The 15,435-nt window shown below is 46.0% G+C and overlaps 1 protein-coding gene across 1 annotated transcript; it reads right to left on the reverse strand.

The window, feature by feature from the left end:
* Positions 1–607: 607 nt before the first annotated feature.
* Positions 608–7,090, reverse strand: LOC134488820 (vomeronasal type-2 receptor 26-like). The gene is made up of 7 exons (XM_063291157.1): positions 6,858–7,090; positions 6,255–6,546; positions 5,205–5,582; positions 4,776–5,018; positions 4,307–4,537; positions 2,895–3,021; positions 608–1,623 (listed from the first exon to the last, which is right to left on the reverse strand). The coding sequence occupies exons 1-7, from the start codon at positions 7,088–7,090 to the stop codon at positions 608–610; spliced, it is 2,520 nt and encodes an 839-aa protein (XP_063147227.1).
* Between the last annotated feature and the right edge of the window lie 8,345 nt (positions 7,091–15,435).

A 15,435-nucleotide genomic window follows, 5' to 3' on the forward strand; every position in this document is an offset into this window, starting at 1 on the left:
CGATTCCTGTCTTCCTTGTTCTCCAAAGTTCTCCATTACTTCAACCAAAGCAAGCAATAGGCATCACAATACAATTTAAAATCAGGCAACCCCAAACCTCCTCATTCCTTGGCATCTTGTAACAATTTATATTTAATTCTTGGTTTCCTGCCCTGCCAAATGAACTTAGAGATATCTTCTCCCACTGTTTAAACGGTAAATCTGTTGTCAGAATCGGAATAGTCTGAAAGAGAAACAACATCCTAGGCAAAACATTCATCTTAATCCCAGATATTCTGCCCATAAGAGACAAAGGCAGTTTCTCCCATCTTATCCAATCGTTTTTGATTTCAGCCCAGATATTAACATAATGATTCTGCACCAGCATATTATTTTTGTTTCACAAGATCACCCCCAAGTCTTGTTGTTTATTCGTTCAGTCGCTTCCGACTCTTTGTGACTTCATGGACCATAATCAGATCATTCCTCAGTGGTGGGTCAGGAAACACAGCTCCGGCAACTGTAACTTTTCCCCAAAGAGGGCAAAACTGGGCAGAGCTGCCTTTGCAGAGTTCTAGATACGTTTGGTCATATGCACTTTCCTCAGTGGTGGATGGCATGGAGCACTTCAGACAGATCCACCAAAGTTAACTCTCCCAGAAGATCTAGAGGGAATCCGACTGTGACAACTTTTCAGAGGGTTATGAGAAGGATAGGAGTCTTTTGCATTCCTGTTCAAACTATCTCTAGTTTGTGTCGTTAAGTGCTCCTTTGTATTCAGATCAGGTCGTAACAATATTATGTAGCACTTGGGGATGAAGATGCAGCCCAGCAGGCCAGCACTGGAGGCCAAGATGGAGAAGACCTGCACGGCCACCATGTACTTCCCCTTGGTGCTCAGGTAGGTGGGCACAAAGGAGACCCAGACGCTGCAGAAGACCAGCATGCTGAAGGTGATCAGCTTGGCTTCGTTGAAGGCCCCGGGCAGGTTCCTGGCCAGGAAAGCCACCATGAAGCAGATGGCAGCTAGGAAGCCCATGTAGCCAAGGACACCATAAAACATGGCCACAGAGCCTTCATTGCACTGCCAGACAATCTTCTCTGGCTGGGAGTGCAGGTCAGATTCAGGGAATGGGGGGGAAACTCCCAGCCAGATGATACAGATGACAACTTGGAGACCGGAGCAAGAAAGGACAATGGAGTTGGCCAGAGTTTTTCCCAGCCATCTCCTCATGGTGTTCCCAGGATTCGTGGCCAGGAAAGCCAGCACCACTGTGATTGTTTTGGCCAAGACAGAAGAGACGGCAATGGAGAAGATGATGCCGAAGGCCGTTTGTCGGAGCAGGCAGGTGGCCGGTCTTGGACAGCCAATAAAGAGAAGGGAGCTCAAGAAGGAAAGCAGCAGAGAGACCAGGAGGATGTAGGAGAGGTCCCGGTTGTTGGCCTTGACTATGGGAGTTTCTAAGAATCTGATGAAGATTGCTAAGACCAAGGCTGTGACCAAAGACATGATGAGGGCAAAGGAAGCCAGGATCATCCCCAAGTCTTCTTGGTATGACAGGAAGGTGACCTCCTTGGGGAGGCATTTGTCTTGCTCCTTATTTGGACGGTGATCTGCTGGACACCTTCTGCACTGCTCGGCATCTGGGGAGGAGACAGTGAGTTACTTCGTGACCACTGGTATTAATTGTACATAATTATAATACCGTGCTCAGTTTGAATATGCAAATAGTTGGTTTGAGCTTGGGATATTGTGCCTCAAAATCCAGGTATGTCAAGCAAGAAGGATGAGTTGTAAACTCTCTAGAAGGAATGAGGAAGGAGAACAGTCTGGATCAACAAAAAGAATGGGTTTTTGCAGCCAAGAATAGAAGCAGGCTGGCTGGAGTTGAGAGGAAGTTCCCAAGCTGGGGAAGAACCACCAAGGAACTACTGTATGTCACGCAACAGGTTAATCCCAAGACATTATATCACCCCAGATCCTAGTCAGTGAGAACAGCATTGCTTCAATCTATACTGTCCTTCTTTCTCAGATGAGATTTGGTCAACAACGTTGCAAGGCTATGTTCTGGAGGTGCTGCAGATGGTGCCACAGACATCTGGCAAAAGGGGGCATCCAAAGAGTCAGGAGGACCGCTGTGACCATACAGAGCCCTACCTCTTTTTTACATGCGTTGTGGATTGCCTATAAAAAAGAATCACTTTGGGGGGAGCTGGATGGTGATGAAATGTGATAAGTAACAAAGAGGTGGTTCTTCAGCTCTTGGCTTCCCTCCCCCCTCCCCAAAAGCCCTGATTCTGACCATTTTCAGTAGGATTTCAGCACAATTCAGCCTACTATCAGTGACCTGCAAAGTCCTGTTGAGGCCACGCAGGTTTCATGGGGGGAGGACCGGGTGACAGGCCTCCTCAGTGGTAGCTTCATTTTTATGGAGTGCTTCCTCTCCATTGGCATGAATGGCCCCTCCTCCACACGTCTTTGGAAAGCAAGGCAAAGCTGCAGTTTTCTGGAGGGTGCTAAGCTCTTCAGTTAAGTGAACGGTGCCTTTGATGTCTTTGCGTTGCTGATGACTATTATTTAAAAGGCTATTTAGTATATTCTTTTCAATATATTAAACCCTATTTCAAAGGTTACCAGATTTCGGCGGAATAAATATCGACAACCACTCAATATTAGAAAGAGCTACAAACACTAACCCCTGCTTCCATCTCATGTCCCTCTAGAGGTCTGCAACCAAGATCGCTTGGCTTTCCTGCATTTACCTAATAACTGGCTTTCTGTCCATCCTCCATGAGACCTTTGTCCAACGCTTGCAAGCCTGTTTCTGAACAACCCTGAATGGAAATGCTTCAGGGACTCTTCTCCCCATCCTTCCAGTCCTCCCCATCCATCCAGTCCCCCTGGCATCTCCTACCTTCCTGAGTGGAGATGGAGCCTTCTGCACACAAGACACACCCGTAGCAGCAGAGAGGCCTTCCTTCTAGGACCACCTTGGCTTGGCCGGGGCGACAGCTTTCAGTACACCTGGAGCGAGGGAGGGACTGAGGCCAAAGAGAAGGAACGTCAATTGTAGATGATTAGGTGTTGCCAAAGTCATCAGACATTAATCTACTGCATGGGTCTGCTTATCCCTGGGCTGTTTCTCTTTCTGTCAGGGAAGAGTACTTGTCAGGGGTAGTGGGTTTTTTTTTAAGATTATACCCAGCTAAGTGGAAAAGGTTCGTACGTTGTCCAGATGTAACATGAAGTGGCACGTTCCCTTTTGCTTCAAGGAGAGCCTGCGTAGTCCCCTGTCAACGAAGATTCGAAGAGTCCTGCCCTGAGGAGGGCTTTGGAACAGATGACTTCTCAAGTCCACATCCAGCTCTTGGGTTCAATGATTAAGGAAGAGGCAGGGCTGGGTGGGGCAGGACAAAGGTGTGAAAGCAATGCCTGATATGGGGAAGGATGGTCAGCCATCCTAGGAGAACCAGTGGGGCTTCCTGAGAGGAGGCAGGAAGAAGATCCAGGAAAAAACATACTCTGGCCTCTTCAGCTGGACCATCGTAAATTGCTGGAAGTTTCTCTCACAAGATGTGCCGCTGGGCAAGCGTTAGGTGGTTTTCATTGGGAATAGACATTAATGAGAGAGTTTTCAGTAGCTATGGCTATGCTTAGATTCGCTCATTATATGAAACCAGGGAGTGTTTGATCATGGTGGTTGAATTAACCACCACTGGCAAGGTTTGTCCCTGTGGTTAATCCGTTTGCTAGGCCAAGTGACAGAGAGGTTCAAGTCTACCCCAATGGGAGGAACTTCTGGAATAAAGGTGGACTAAAAACCAAATGATGAGTACATTAGTTTATAAACCACAGTAACGGGTTTACCAATAAGCTAATCCAAATCAAATCAACCATTTTAAGGCTGTGAAGTGTGGATTCAGCATATCTCTCTTCTGGAATTAATTGTCAGTAGAATTCTCCACTCTAATTCCTGAACTTTGGACTCACCTAACCTGGTTTTACTGTTTGGACTGCAAGTCTACCAAAAAGGGAAGTTTTCTTCATAAGCTGTAGACAGCAATCATCCAATCGCAGCTTGCTTTATAAAGTAAGAGCAGAAATAAGGAAAAAGAACCAACTAGTACCTGAACCTGGCTAATCCACAGTAGACCTCTTGACCATGAGTCCCATTCAGTGATCCAAGGAGCCCAGTAATGTTGTTAGAAAAGATGGTGATCCCAAGCAATCCTTCATCCCACCTCCACCCACTGTCCCTCCATTTCACAACTGGTTGGAAGAACAGAAGAGAGATCGGAGGGCATTAGATGAACAGTCTCAGCTCACCTGGTTAAACTGCTGGGACCAATTTGTGGCCTCCTGGTCAAGGATGAATTCCAGATCTTGCGACCCCCATGGTCTATCTATCCTCCCAAACTTCACTGCCCCAAAAGACTGATTGGGAAAGGGCACCCAATTCACACTATCAACTTTGGCAGCGAGATCCCCTTTCTCATCTAGATACACTCCATCCATGCCAGTATTGTAGAAGTGGGCATCTCCCAGGAAAGAATGAAGCTACAATGGCAGAGAAATGAACAACATGAGAAAAGAGGAAACCAAAGGATGTTCGACAAGTACACTTGACACCATGCCCTTTAAACTCTTGTCCAGGAGTCACCAAATAGGATGTGGAGTGGGGGATTCCCTGCCCTAGAAGCCTCACAAAGTGGAAGAGCAATGTTGAAAGCCTAACCTCACCACTCCATCTAAAACATCTTCCCAACCTTCAGGATTTCTGATGGACACCAAATACCTGCCACGCCTGAAGGACCAGCCTGTGATCCCTTTCCTTCTTGGCTTTCCACTTGGACCTGGATAAGTAGGCAGCGTGTGAAGCCCGAGCAACTGCCCAGGCAAGGTTGTAAATACCGTAGCCGTCCAGAGAGAGGGTTTTTTCCAGCACCTCTTCTGGCAGGGTCTCCAGATCCTCTTTCTCCCGGCACCTCATCCGCCCTTTCACAGAGGAAAAGAGTTTAGAATACAAGCAATCAAAGGCCTTCAAGCCAAAAAGTTGCATAGGAACAAAAAATGTTTCATAAACATACTGTGGTCTTTTTTCAGCATGGATTAAGAAAGAGAAAAAACCCTGGAGATGCTGGGGAGACAGGAGTTTGTAGGATAAGTTCAGGGTGAGGTCCCACATTGCTGTGCTGACCCAAATTTTCCCCACAAGGGACCTCACATGAGCTTCAGTATAACGTTGCACTGTCCTTATTGAACTGTAGAAGTAGCGAGATTCCCCATAGTAAATGAAAACACTGACGTGATTCCACATGGTAGATGGTTCCTTGGACAGCAGTCCCATTTTCCAGGGCAACGTTGGGATGCTCACGGAGAAGGCCACGCAAATTGTGCTCCTGGTTAATATGGGGTTCAAAATCCATAGGAATCTTTCTCCATTTTCAGTGTCTGGTGCAAGGAGACCGACCCAGTTCCACCCAAAATGGTGGAGCAATTTGGCAATGCCCCAATACAAGTAATCTTCTTTGGGGACCAACCGGTAGATGAAGGGGAACCGAGTCTTATCATTCAGAGTCTCAGACACAAAACCGTAACTGACCTAGTAAGAAAGAGAACGGAAATATTTTGAGGCCGCAGTCTGGAGGGTTTGATCTTTGATGGAAGATCATTAATACACAGACACAGACACAGATCCGTAGAGATGTTTAACCAGAGCCTCAGTGGGCCATCTCTCCCAGATGCTGGAGTAATTGATTTCTGCACTAGGAAGGGCGATGGAGCAGATGATGTCAAGGTCCAATTCACCTCTGGCAATGCATGAACCGGAAGAGCTCCCTCATGGGAAAAGGAGGTCCACAGTGGAAGAGACTGCCTCGTGGGTTGGTGGACCTTCCTTTGCTGGAGCTATTTCTGCAGCAGCTAGATGGTAATCTTTTGGGGATGCTGTTAGAGTGGATTCCTGTATTGGGCAGAGCTTGGACTACGTGATCTGCCAGACCCCTCCCAAACCTTCCATTCTGTGCTTCTGAGATTCTAAGGGATTGTCGGGATAACTTCCCTAGATGTGCCCAAGGAATGAAGATTAGGAGATGATCATCCTTCACTTTTCAAGGGCAATCAAAAGGCAGGGGAGACATTGAGCTCCAGTGCCCTCTCTGACATGAGTGCCCTAATGTTTTAATGGCCGGGACAACTCCCTGGTGAGGACACATGCATGGTCGTGGCATCTTCCTGGGCCAGGCTTGGCTTGTGTCCCCATCCCAATTCATACCTGTGGCATTTTGTAGAGGCTGGACAAGGTGGAAATCTGCTCAGAAATGTCAGACTCAGCCCCTTCAATCACAGCCAGCAACCTCTTTTCTCTCCCACACCTGTAGTTTGGAACATTTGCCTCTCCGGTGGAGAGCAAGTCTGCCAGGGCATCAGAGGTCATTCGTGCGTCATAATAGTTCTCATAGATGTCATAACCCAGGGTGACATTGGGCAAAACCCAGGGATTCTGGTTGATCTCACGAATGGCAAAAAGAAAGGACAGAAGATACCAGTATGCATTGTCGCCTTTCCTGCATAAAACAACAAAAGGACAACATACCTTTAATATTCATTCCGTGTTTCAGCAGATCTTGCACTTCAGCAGGATATTCGACTAGATAACTTTGGAGACCCATTTGAACTGTATCCTTACTGCTAATATTAATACTAATACTAATACTAGTAATAATATGGTCTCTGTTTTTTTCTCCCAGAAGCAAAAGAGACAAAATAGATGAAGAAATTTCCCTGAGGATTGTTCAGTGTGCAGAGGAACATTGGGTGCCCTTGAATGCCGGTTCCATGCAAAATAGTACAAAAGGCACCCCAGGGATCTACTTACCAAGCCGGTTGGTTAAAGAGAGGCTCCCGGAAGGTCGCTGGCCGAATCTGACCTGGTCGTGGAGGGACAATCCCACCAAGGAAGAGATCGCCTGGGTGGTAATAATTGTACACCCCATCCCGATCCTTGGTGAAATCGAGGGGACATTTTCTCCCATTGGCTATGCTGGGCAGCAGCAGCAGCAGCAACAGCAGGAGAAGCAGCTTTGTTCTCATGGCAAAACTTGGCAGCATGTCAGGAAACGGAGCTCCCTCCAGAAAAGGTGGAGTGCTTTACAGGCAAGCCATGATCTGACAACTCTGTGTCCCCTCCAAGTCTCCGTCTGAACACTTTGGCTCCAGAGGAAGCATTTATCCAGGCATCTGCCTTGCCAGGCAAGATTCAAGAAGCAGTTGCAGCTGGCAGCTCTCCACGTTCAGGGATTCAGGGATGACGATTGGGTCAAATCCCTTGAGGTGTGGAGGAGAGCAAGGACCATGATTTTCATAATTATGAGGCAGAGAAGTAGCCGTGGCTCCAGGAGCAGGTGCAGGGGTGGAGGAAACCTGGTCTGAACTGCCCACCAATGCAACAAAGATTGGGAAGCTCTGAAACTTTTTGGAGATGATTTTCAATGCTTTCCTTTTCCCCTACATTCATTGTCTTTCCTCTCGTGTCATGAAAACACCCCACGAACCACCTGTAGAGGTCATGTCCCCATCTCCTTGGCTCCATCTCATCACATGGATGTTCGTTACCACATGATTAGAGATGCACAGGAGAGAGGACTAATAAATTTGGAGTATTGTCCCGCAGAGAACATGATCACTGACATCCTGACAAAGCCACTTGCACGGGGTGTCTATCAAGGCCTACGAAGTGAGTTAAGTCTTGTGTAGGCATGATTCATGCAGGATTTGAGAAGGGGTGTTGGAAGTCCTGGCAAATCCAGCATGCCTCATTAACATGTAAATTGAGTTGTCCCACAATGCCACTCTGAGGAAGCTGTTTGTTGTCACTCCCACTTCCTTTTTCCCCTCTTCCTCTTCTCCAGCAGAAGCAAGCACATGGATGTTTGCTGCTTTCCTCCCTTTTGGGCACCATGTGGTGGGCCTGGAATCCCCCTTTCTTGCATGCAGCTCTTGGCAGCTGTAGGGCTGAGAGTTTAGGGCAAAACTAAGTGATTAGAAAGGAAAGAAGAACAAAGGAACTTCATCTTTTCCACCAAGATGGATGTAACAAAAGCAACAATAAAGTCAGTAAGAAATTCTTTTTCTTCTTAACCTAATATGTCTGAGCATGTGATTCTTTATGCTTGGGAGGGCTGAATGTGCAAGAGCAATAATCTGTGTTTCTCTGGCATGCTCACTGAAGCTATTTAAGATAATTCTTTTTCTGTGCCAGCTTCTAAACTGTGTTAAGCTCTGCTCCATTTTGGTGGTTCTAGCAGGCCACTGAATTGGCTTCCCTTCCCTTCTTATACTCCCGTGATTTAGGGAGACATGCGTCTGACCTGTTTCCAAATGTTATCTTGTTGCTCTGGACTTAAAAAATGCTTCAGCCCCTTTTGCCTTGGCAACAGTTTGTTTGCTTATTTATTTATTTATTAAATTCATATGGCTGCCCATCTCATTTGCATGGGACTCTGGGTTGAGTGCATACAGTAGCTAAAACATAACTAACAAACACAGCCTACCATTCTTAAAACCAGTTAACCACCAGTTAAACCTACAGTTAAACAATACCATCACCAAAAGACAAGGAGGAGTGCAGTCCAAACCTATGCACAGTGCAAGCACTAGCAGGCTCCTCCCTTCCTGGGGAGCCCAAGGGGCACATGGCACATCTGTTTGGAGGGCCATCCAGAAGGCCAGCAGGGTTGGGTCCAATCTCACCTCGAGGGAATGGTTTTCCAGAGGGCGGGTGCCATGGCAGTAAAGATAGATGCTTTGGAGCTGTGGTGGAGGAAAATTCTGAGAGTGCCTTGGACTGCAGGAAGATCAAACCAGTCCATCCTCCAGGAAATAAAGGTAGACTGCTCACTTGAGGGAACGATATTAAAGGCCAAACTGAAATACTTTGGCCATATAATGAGAAGACAGGACACCCTGGAGAAGATGCTGATGCTGGGGAGAGTGGAGGGCAAAAGGAAGAGAGGCCGACCAAGGGCAAGGTGGATGGATGACATTCTAGAGGTGACAGACTCGTCCCTGGGGGAGCTGGGGGTGTTGACGACCGACAGGAAGCCCTGGCGTGGGCTGGTCCATGAAGTCACGAAGAGTCGGAAGCGACTAAACGAATAAACAACACAGCAATAATCTTACATAGACAGTTTGTGTGTGTGTATATGTGTGTGTGTGTATAACAAAAAAACCAATTAGTATAATACAATCTAAAATTAATTAAGAATGAAAATACTAAAATAAATTGAAATAAAATACTATGTTAAGGAATTCTAAAACTAAGTGATGGTGCGGCGTATTGTGCAGAGGGTAGCACAGAACTGGGCAACCTGGGAGGATATTTTAGGGTCCTTGTCCAGAAGAAGTAGCATTAAGAAGACATTCTTTCAGGACATTACATCATCATCACAGAAGAAGGATTTCTAACCATTCTGCACTTAAAGCCCTGCCTTATGAACCTTTGCTAATCTGTTTAGGCAGATTAGTAAGGTAATGCTCAAGATCCTGCAAGGTAGACTTCAGCAATTCATGGAGCGAGAATTGCCAGATGTACAAGCTGGGTTTAGAAAAGGCAGAGGAACTAGGGACCAAATTGCCAATATCCGATGGATAATGGAAAAGCCAGGGAGTTTCAGAAAAACATCTATTTCTGTTTTATTGACTATTCTAAAGCCTTTGACTGTGTGGACCATAACAAATTGTGGCAAGTTCTTAGTGGTATGGGGATACCAAGTCATCTTGTCTGCCTCCTGAGGAATCTGTGTAATGACCAAGTAGCAACAGTAAGAACAGACCACGGAACAACGGACTGGTTTAAGATTGGGAAAGGAGTATCTTCTGCAGTGTCTCGGTCTCCTTTGTGCCCACCTACCTGAGCACCAAGGGTAAGTATATGGTGGCCGTGCAAGTCTTCTCCATCTTGGCCTCTAGTGCTGGCCTGCTGGGCTGCATCTTCATCCCCAAGTGCTACATTATCATTCTGAGACCAGATCTAAATAGAAAGGAGCAGCTAACAGCCAAATCTAATGGTGGCTTGAAAGTGAGGGCTAAATAATGTTCGTGTTTGACATGCGTGGATTAACCAGAATATGACTTCCACAAGATAGGCATCACCCTTTTTTAGGGGTGGAGGCCTGAATATGAGCTAAAGGGAAGCTACTGCATCCTGCTTTAATCAACACAAAGCTCTTTGTGCTGCTGCCATTTGAGTAAAATGCAGGGCGACCCTTGCATAGGCATCCCCAGGCTCCTGCTGTTTCATCCAAATGACAGAAGCAGCATGGCACCCCTGCATTGCAAAATCCACTCCTTTTGCACAGGCATGCAAAGGAGCCCCCTGCTTTTCTCAGACTCACCCCTTTCCCCCTTCCCAGGAGGCTGCTTACACTTTCCTTCCCAGCTTTGCAGGCGGAAGTCTCACAGAAGTAGCTCAGCCCAAACTCACCAAGCATTTTCCCCCTTTGGAGAATGTCCTGGGTGCACATGCAGACAATGCAGCCAAGCGAGCGTTGGGTTTGCAGGCATGGCATTGAGGGCTGTGTGTGAATGCAGAAAAGCATCTAATAAGAAGATATTAAACCCAGTGTGGTTTATTCCCCAAGAGCTACATCATTCTTCTCAGGCCAGATCTGAATACAAAGGAGCAGATAACAGCCAAAACAAAAGATGCCTTGAAAGTGAATGCAAAATAATCATAGAGGGCTTTCTGCTTGATCAGTTTAATTTCTGCTAGATAAGCATTTGTGTACTGGTGGGATTGGAAAAATCGATTTGATTTCTGCTTCACTCTCTGCAAGCCATTTTAGCTGCTCCCCTTTGTTCCCTGCTGAGGGTGCAGGGTGACCATAGCAAAGTTACCCTTCCAGCTTTGTGGTAGCTCTGCCCAAACTCAGCAAAGCCTGCCCTATTTGGAGAAGATCCTCCACAGCCAAGACAGAGCTGATTTTGCAGGCAATCTGGCTAGAGCTGAAAACAAAAGAGCAGGAGAAATCACCAAGGCTGGAAAAGAATGGTGCTTGCTTCAAAACATCACTTATGAAGAGCAGATGGATGTTTCAATGCAGGCTTATTTGGGGAACAGGCCATTGGCCCTTCAGTTTCACTTTCCTTGGAAAAGAGGTTCAAACAACTCTTTAAGGTTCTGCCTTAATGAATTTACTCATAAAGGGCAGGAGATTTGCTCATTCAGTCTCCAAGATTGTTTGTCCTACCTATTTATTCCTTGGCATTAAACATGCTTAATGAAACTGTGTGAATCTTGCTTCTCTGGTCATGTGCTGTTGTTAGAGACTTGTGATATAAACATGAAATACAACACTTGTTCACATATTATAAATACAAATTATAAATAATTATTATATAATTCTTCAGCAAAGGATCATTACCTTGTCGTGGTGCTGGAGCTTGAGCACCTCAATGATGCCATGAGCTAAACCGTGAAGGGCCACCCAAGACGGGAAGGTCATGACAGAGAGGTCAGACTAAATGCGATCCCTGGGGAAGGTAATGGCAACCCACCCCAGTATTCTTGCCGTGAAAACTAAATGGATCAGTACAACCAGAGATATGTCGGTATACCATCGGAAGATGAGACCCCCAGGTCGGAAGATGGTCAAAATGCTACTGGGGAGGAACAGAGGATGAGCTCAACTAGCCCCAGACGTGATGACGCAGCTAGCTCAAAGCCGAAAGGACGGCTAGCGGCCGACGGTGCTGGTGGTGAACGGCGAATCCGATGTTCTAAGGATCAACACACCATCGGAACCTGGAATGTAAGATCTATGAGCCAGGGCAAATTGGATGTGGTTATTGGTGAGATGTCAAGATTAAAGATAGACATTCTGGGCGTCAGTGAACTGAAATGGACTGGAATGGGCCACTTCACATCAAATGACCACCAGATCTACTACTGCGGACAAGAGGACCACAGAAGAAATGGAGTAGCCTTCATAATTAATATTAAAGTGGCTAAAGCAGTGCTTGGATACAACCCAAAAAATGACAGGATGATCTCAATTCGAATTCAGGGCAAGCCATCTAACATCACAGTGATCCAAATATACGCCCCAACCACAAATGCTGAAGAAGCTGAAGTAGAGCAGTTCTATGAGGATCTGCAGCACCTACTGGACAACAGGCCTAAAAGAGATGTTATTTTCATCACAGGAGACTGGAATGCTAAGGTGGGCAGTCAAATGACACCTGGAATTACAGGTAAGTATGGCCTGGGAGAACAAAATGAAGCAGGACACAGGCTGATAGAATTTTGCCAAGACAATTCACTCTGCATAACAAACACTCTCTTCCAACAACCTAAGAGACGGCTTTATACATGGACTTCACCAGATGGACAACACCGAAATCAGATTGATTACATCCTTTGCAGCCAAAGGTGGCGGACATCTGTACAGTCGGTAAAAACAAGACCTGGAGCTGACTGTAGTTCAGATCACGAACTTCTTCTTGCACAATTTAGGATCAGACTAAAGAGATTAGGGAAGACCCACAGATCAGCTAGATATGAGCTCACTAATATTCCTAAGGAATATGCAGTGGAGGTGAAGAATAGATTTAAGGGACTGGACTTAGTAGATAGGGTCCCAGAAGAACTCTGGACAGAAGTTGGCAGCATTGTTCAGGAGGCAGCAACAAAATACATCCCAAAGAAAGAGAAAACCAAGAAGGCAAAATGGCTGTCTGCTGAGACACTAGAAGTAGCCCAAGAAAGAAGGAAAGCAAAAGGCAACAGTGATAGGGGGAGATATGCTCAATTAAATGCAAAATTCCAGAGGTTAGCCAGAAGAGATAAGGAATTATTTTTAAACCAGCAATGTGCGGAAGTGGAAGAAGACAATAGAATAGGAAGGACAAGAGACCTCTTCCAGAAAATTAGAAACATCGGAGGTAAATTCCAGGCAAAAATGGGTATGATCAAAAACAAAGATGGCAAGGACCTAACAGAAGAAGAAGAGATCAAGAAAAGGTGGCAAGAATATACAGAAGACCTGTATAGGAAGGATAACAATATCGGGGATAGCTTTGATGGTGTGGTCAGTGAGCTAGAGCCAGACATCCTGAAGAGTGAGGTTGAATGGGCCTTAAGAAGCATTGCTAATAACAAGGCAACAGGAGACGACGGCATCCCAGCTGAACTGTTCAAAATCTTGCAAGATGATGCTGTCAAGGTAATACATGCTATATGCCAGCAAATTTGGAAAACACAAGAATGGCCATCAGACTGGAAAAAATCAACTTATATCCCCATACCAAAAAAGGGAAACACTAAAGAATGTTCAAACTATCGAACAGTGGCACTCATTTCACATGCCAGTAAGGTAATGCTCAAGATCCTGCAAGGTAGACTTCAGCACTTCATGGAGCGAGAATTGCCAGATGTACAAGCTGGGTTTAGAAAAGGCAGAGGAACTAGAGACCAAATTGCCAATATCCGCTGGATAATGGAAAAAGCCACGGAGTTTCAGAAAAACATCTATTTCTGTTTTATTGACTATTCTAAAGCCTTTGACTCTGTGGACCATAACAAATTGTGGCAAGGTCTTAGTGGTATGGGGATACCAAGTCATCTTGTCTGCCTCCTGAAGAATCTGTATAACGACCAAGTAGCAACAGTAAGAACAGACCACGGAACAACAGACTGGTTTAAGATTGGGAAAGGAGTACGGCAGGGCTGTATCCTCTCACCCTACCTATTCAACTTGTACGCAGAACACATCATGCGACAAGCTGGCCTTGAGGAATCCAAGGCTGGAGTTAAAATCTCTGGAAGAAACATTAACAATCTCAGATATGCAGATGATACCACTTTGATGGCTGAAAGTGAAGAGGAACTGAGGAGCCTTATGATGAAGGTGAAAGAAGAAAGTGCAAAAGCTGGTTTGCAGCTAAACCTGAAAAAAACCAAGATTATGGCAACCAGCTTGATTGATAACTGGCAAATAGAGGGAGAAAATGTAGAAGCAGTGAAAGACTTGTATTTCTAGGTGCAAAGATTACTGCAGATGCTGACTGCAGTCAGGAAATCAGAAGACGCTTAATCCTTGGAAGAAGAGCAATGACAAATCTCGATAAAATACTTAAGAGCAGAGACATCACACTGACAACAAAGGTCCGCATAGTTAAAGCAATGGTGTTCCCCGTAGTAACATATGGCTGCGAGAGCTGGACCATAAGGAAGGCTGAGCGAAGGAAGATCGATGCTTTTGAACTGTGGTGTTGGAGGAAAATTCTGAGAGTGCCTTGGACTGCAAGAAGATCAAACCAGTCCATCCTCCAGGAAATAAAGCCAGACTGCTCACTTGAGGGAATGATATTAAAGGCAAAACTGAAATACTTTGGCCACATAATGAGAAGACAGGACACCCTGGAGAAGATGCTGATGCTAGGGAGAGTGGAAGGCAAAAGGAAGAGGGGCCGACCAAGGGCAAGGTGGATGGATGATATTCTAGAGGTGACGGAATCGTCCCTGAGGGAGCTGGGGGTGTTGACGACCGACAGGAAGCTCTGGCGTGGGCTGGTCCATGAAGTCACGAAGAGTCGGAAGCGACTAAACGAATAAACAACAACAATTATATAATTAGTTATGTAATTATAATTAAAGGCTTATATGGCCTCCCATCTTAGATACAATAGCCCTGGGCATTTCACAGCATGACAATAAAATAAAATAGAAAAACAAACGATGCTAACAACAAAATCTACAGCTCATGGTTCCCCAAAACAGGTCTCCCCCATTCACTTTCTGGGCCCCTGTCTCTCCCCTCCCCACCGCTTTTGGGAAAAACCAGCTCTTCCAGAATTTCCAGAAGGTTAGGCAGGGAGGGGCCTGCTGGGTCTCAAGGGGAAGGACCTTCCACAGGGCAGGGGCTGCTGGGGAGAAGGCGTGCTTCCTAGATCCCACCAGAGGACTATATGACCTGGTGGAATGGGCAGATACCCTCAAAGAGAAGTGGTTTCATGAATAACCTGGTCCTGTGCCATTCTGGGCCTTAAAAGTGATAACTGGCCCCTTGATTTGCACAGAAAAAATATTAGAAGCCAGTGCAGCTTGTGCAGCAGTGGGGTAATACAAGCACCACATATATTAATTCACTGTGGTATTCTGAACCAGTTCTACTTTCCAGATGGTCTTTATGGGCAGCCCCATGTAAGGTGCATGGCAGGAATCCAACTGGGAAGGGACCAAGCCATGAGTGACTGTGCTACCTGTCAAGGGTCAAATATTTGGTGCAATAGAGACCAGCCGCCTCGTGATGCACCACGGGCAACGTGGCTTGTCACGGCTAAATAGTCTACACATCTGGCTGCTGGACCTCACAAGGATTTCCCAAGAAAAAAAGCAGCATGAACACCGAACTGCCATGCCATACGATTAAAAAAAAATATGACACTGCTCTGGA

This window comes from Candoia aspera, chromosome 2 (genome assembly GCF_035149785.1).
Source record: "Candoia aspera isolate rCanAsp1 chromosome 2, rCanAsp1.hap2, whole genome shotgun sequence".
NCBI lineage: Eukaryota > Metazoa > Chordata > Lepidosauria > Squamata > Boidae > Candoia > Candoia aspera.

What these genes read in the sequence shown, in the direction of transcription:
- LOC134488820 (XM_063291157.1), bottom strand. Translation starts at nt 7,090, where the DNA reads ATGCTGCCAAGTTTTGCCATGAGAACAAAGCTGCTTCTCCTGCTGTTG. An exon ending in AACGTTATACTGAAGCTCAT is followed by an intron (nt 5,019 to 5,204) that starts GTGAGGTCCCTT and finishes TTTGGCTTGAAG; the next exon opens with GCCTTTGATTGCTTGTATTC. An exon ending in GGTCCCAGCAGTTTAACCAG is followed by an intron (nt 3,022 to 4,306) that starts GTGAGCTGAGAC and finishes CTTTGGCCTCAG; the next exon opens with TCCCTCCCTCGCTCCAGGTG.